Source organism: Nanorana parkeri, unplaced genomic scaffold, assembly GCF_000935625.1.
Source record: "Nanorana parkeri isolate BGI_ZX_2015 unplaced genomic scaffold, ASM93562v1 scaffold31, whole genome shotgun sequence".
Taxonomy (NCBI): Eukaryota; Metazoa; Chordata; class Amphibia; order Anura; family Dicroglossidae; genus Nanorana; species Nanorana parkeri.
In genome coordinates, this window is record NW_017306299.1 from 1,798,274 (window position 1) to 1,802,842 (window position 4,569).

General features: G+C 45.3%; 1 protein-coding gene across 1 annotated transcript in view; it reads left to right on the forward strand.

Annotated features, from left to right (window-relative positions):
• GALNT14 (polypeptide N-acetylgalactosaminyltransferase 14) overlaps positions 1 to 2,857 on the forward strand; it is a 340,982-nt gene extending 338,125 nt beyond the window's left edge. The window contains exon 15 of the mRNA XM_018568393.1: positions 2,243 to 2,857. Coding sequence (XP_018423895.1) covers positions 2,243 to 2,410 — 168 coding nt within the window. The 3' untranslated portion in view covers positions 2,411 to 2,857. The remainder of the gene's footprint in view (positions 1 to 2,242) is intronic.
• Positions 2,858 to 4,569: the final 1,712 nt, after the last annotated feature.

The following is a 4,569-nucleotide window of genomic DNA, read 5'->3' on the forward strand; positions in this document are numbered from 1 at the left end:
GTGCAGATCGCACTTCAATAGCTTATAGCTGGGCTGCAGGAGCCCAGAACTGACAGCCCAGGGACCGGAAGTGATGCAATCTGCATCGCTCCCGGTCCCATAGAACGGGGAGGGGATCGATGAACGGAAGTTCGTTGACCTCCTCCCCAGCTCCCCGCGGACACCAAGGACGCCGGGCCCGTAGGAGGGGCAACGGAACCCGGGAAGCACGGCGGCGGTGCCTGGCGGGGGGGCGGCCCCTTCTACGGGACACAGAAGCGATCTGGCGACAGGTAAGTCGCCAGAATCGCTTCTGTTGTAAAGCCGACAGTCGGCTCTACAAGTTTAAACAGACTCCCGGCGGCAATACCCGCTGGGAGTCTGTTTAAACAGCCCCGATGCTGGCGACGTACACTGTATGTCGTCAGTCACGAAGGGGTTAAGGAATAAAAAATATACAGCACAAACCATACCGGTAACATACGACATCTAGCGCACCATCGTCAAGTGCAGTGACACAGAGATACATTTACTACTGTTAATCAGAGCAGGTGTAATTATAAACATCGTAACCATAAAAGTAAGAATATTCCAAATGCCTGGAAATCGATGACTACAGATATAATCCAATGAGGGTCATAAAATTGAAATCGGGCACTTTATTCCAGGATTACAGAAGGTATAGGAATAAAGAGGTGTTGGAGGTGGAGGAGAAAGGAAAGTGGAGGTGGAGGGTAGGTAAAATTTCTCCACTCTCCTGAAGAGAAGACATTTATGTAACTGGCAGCAAAGAAGTAAGAGAAAGAAGGAGGACGTAGGAGAATGGTGGTGTCCTCTGAGGCTGCAGTGTCTGCTTCCCGGTGGTGTTCTGTGTATCTAAGGCAAAGCATTTCATAGACTCAGCTGCCAATTCCATCAATGTCTCCTCTCTCATGAGAAGACTCCTCCAACCTACTCCTCTGTTTCCGTTTTCCATCAATTACTCCTCTCTCCTGAAGAGAAGACATCTATTATTCTACTGCCGGTTCCATTAATGTCTCCCCTCTCCTCAGAAGAAGCCCTCCTCCTACCTACTCCTCTGGTGCAAGTTCCATCAATGTCTTTTCCTCAGGATATAAGTTACATTGATGGACCTGTCAGCGAAAGAGTAAGATGGAGGATTTAGTCCTCAAAGCGCATTGCCTTGGATACACAGAACCCGGGAACAGAGATTGGAGTCTTAGAGGTTGCAGGCCACCGTTCTCCTACTTTTGATGGGCACTCTGCACAAGCACCTGGCCACAGGAGAATGTTACACCTTCTGGATCTTCTCCTTAGGGTAACGGAAGGACACAAACTAGCGTCCTCCCGTCACCCTAGGCTCAGTATACCGCGAGCTGTAGCTCGCTGTATACTGAGACGCCGCAGCTGAAGCGGATACCGACAATTGTGCCGAGATCCGCCTAGCTGTGTGACTGACAGCTGGCTCTGCCTATCTAAAGGCAGAGCCAGCTGTACCTGCCCCCTCCCCCATCCGTTCCGCCAGTCAGCGCTGGCGGATCGGAGGGGGGAATCCAGCCCCTCCCCTGTCACGGCAGAGAGCCGTGACAGGATCGAGAGGTGAGCGAACGCTGGTATGTGTTCACTCACCTCCCGATCTACTGACCGACCTGTGACAGTCTCATTGTCACAGGTCGGCTAGAACTATGAGGTGAGTGAAAAGCACTCACCTCATAGTTCTCCTTTAAAGTGTAAAGTTGCACAATGTGACTGAAAGCACCTTAGCAAACATTGCCATTCTGGGATAGAAATCTTTGACCCCAAGACCCATAGACTGTAACCATCATCTTCCTTTTGGATTATTGGATCTATGAATGCTATTTTCCCTGTACAATTGAGAGGGCATTTCTATCTTCTATATATATATTTAGTTTGTTTTAATTTATGACATCTTTGTGCCCTTTTTTTCTGTATTTTCAGTTGTGGTTCCCTAGATTGGAGCTGCTTGTATCCCTTATTCCATCTATTAGTTCTGGACTGTGCTATCCTTCAAGACTGATTCATTTATTATTTTATCACATAGTTTTATTGCGCTGATGGATTTAAATTTTTCTGTGATTATGTTAATGAAAGCTGCAGATTAAATGATATAGAGAAATTACTTTAGACATGACAGTAATATGTTAAAGCATACAAGATATTTTAGTGGTTTTATATGTACAATCACAGTGTACATTCTTTATCCAGTTCTTTTCTTTTTTTTTAATTGTTTTGTTCTTCCCAGCGATGGAGTAAAGTGGGCTCTCACATCGAACATATGGCCTCCCACTTCTGCCTGGATACGGAAATCATCGGCGACGCGGATGAGAACAACCGCGAGATCGTAATCAACCCTTGCGAGACCACTGCCATCAGTCAACGCTGGGAGATGGTCCTTCAAGGCTTCCACTGAGGGCGATGAAACCATCGCAGTAGAAAATTGAAAAGCCTTACGGCGAGCTCCATAACGTTGTGCTGCTTAGAGCCAAGGAGGCTCTGGGTGTGCGCGCCGTAACACAATACCGAAAAACGACGATATTAAGACGGAGAAAAGAGACTGCAAGAAATCCAAAAGGGAAAGGAAAGATCTTACTGGCAAATTTAGTTTCTGAGGGAAACACAACATCTGTAAGAAAATTTCGATAATGGATGTGGTATGCCTGAGGAAAAACAGCAGACACGTTTCCAGAAACAAAAGCACAAAAATAAATCGTTCTGCAGGAAACGTATATTTCTGATTGCGGTGGATAGGGTTGGGGTGAAACATTCACAGCTTTTTATATCTTTTGGAGATTCTGTCATAGAGATCCCAGCTCCGCCCACTCCCCACATCCATTATGATCGGGATATTACTCTCTGACTTGTGTTGTCTGACTCATTGGTAGAAAGGCTGAGGAACCCAGCTGGGTGATCTTACCTCCGCCATTCCCAAATTGGGATTTAGTTGATGATGGGCCACTGAAATATTCTCTTTTTGATAGACTTGGCCTTTTATGGTGAACTCCATCCAAAAATAATATCTCATGTTTGCATTATTGCAGAGCCGTTGAATCATATGCCAGCATTCTATATATTTCAGGAAATGCAGTGGCAAGATATGCTAAACTGGATTCCCTATTCTACCGAACCATTGCTTCCCCAATGGGTTCTCAAGTCAAACGGCTAAATACACCAATGAAATACATGTATACCAGCTGTTTTACCTGCGGAAGGATTTGTATTTCTGTCCATCCAGTCCTGTATTTGACAAATCTCTGCTACACAGGGAAGTCCCATCTAACAGGGGGGAGACCTGATTTTCTTTTGCTGCAATGAAGTAAAACCCACAGGTTTTTATCCCACTGCCAGCCTGTAACTGGACAGAGAAAGGAGAAGCAGCAGACTGATGATCTCTATGTCATTTTGCTCTCTCGTGCTATCAGTATCTTCCTTGCACTGCAGCACATCTGATTGGCTCCTTCTGCTGCTTTTCCCTCCCCGTCAGAGTTCTACTGCACAGGGCCCACAAGAGGATAATTACAAGTCAATCTCGGGTACTTACCCTGCTTGCATTAAAAAATATATGTAAAATGTGTTAATGAATACAGAGCTGCATTCATTTGTGTATTTCGTATCGGGCCGGAGTTAAGCATCACACCTATATGAACTCGTTGGATGTCCCATTTTGAAACCATTAGCATTTATATAGAGTGGGTCCCCTCTTTGTGGTTATAACAGCCTCCACTCTTCTGGGAAAACTTTCCACACAATTTTGGGGAGTGTCTGTTGGAATCTGTGCCACTGCCCATTCATCTAGAATATATTTTATGAGGTCTGGTACATAGGTTGTACAAGAAGACCTGGATCTAAATCAGAGTTTCAGTTCATCCCAAAGCTGTTCAATAGGGTTGGGGTCAGGTCTCTGTGTAGGATACTCAAGTTCTTCCACATCAACCTCATCAAACCATGTCTGTATGGAGCTGGCTTTGTACACAGGAGCACAGTCATGCTGAAACAGAAAAGCACCTTCTCCAAATTGTTACCACAAGGTTGGAAGACTACGATTTTCTAGAATGATTTTGTATTCTGTAACATTAACAGAATAATTTACCGGGAACCCGAACACAGTCATTTGGAAGGGGGGAGGTTGTATTCACTTACTTCTGGCCATATAGTGTAGGGGTGATGGCCAGGTGTTCACAATATTTTGCTCATATATACCACATAAGATTTCAGCTTCAGGAGAGAAAGTCTTCATCATGGACTTGTGGGAGTGAATGCAGACACAAACTATGCTTGAAAAAGCTCACCAATGGAGTCTTCAGATAAAGGAAGCTAGTGGGTGTTCCACAAGCGCCCACCTAAAACTGATGTCGGGTAGAATTGAATTGGCTTGTAAAGCAAACCTATGCCCAATAGGTTCCCTTTAATGTGAGTCCCATCAGCAGCACGTACTGAAGTTTCCTTTACTCATCTGCTTCTTCATTAGGCCACCAAGATCTTTTGAGTATGTGGGTCATGTATTTCACTCTCATCTCTCTCACGTGACATGGCTGGTGATTGGTCTTTCAAGCATCCATCCATCACCATCGC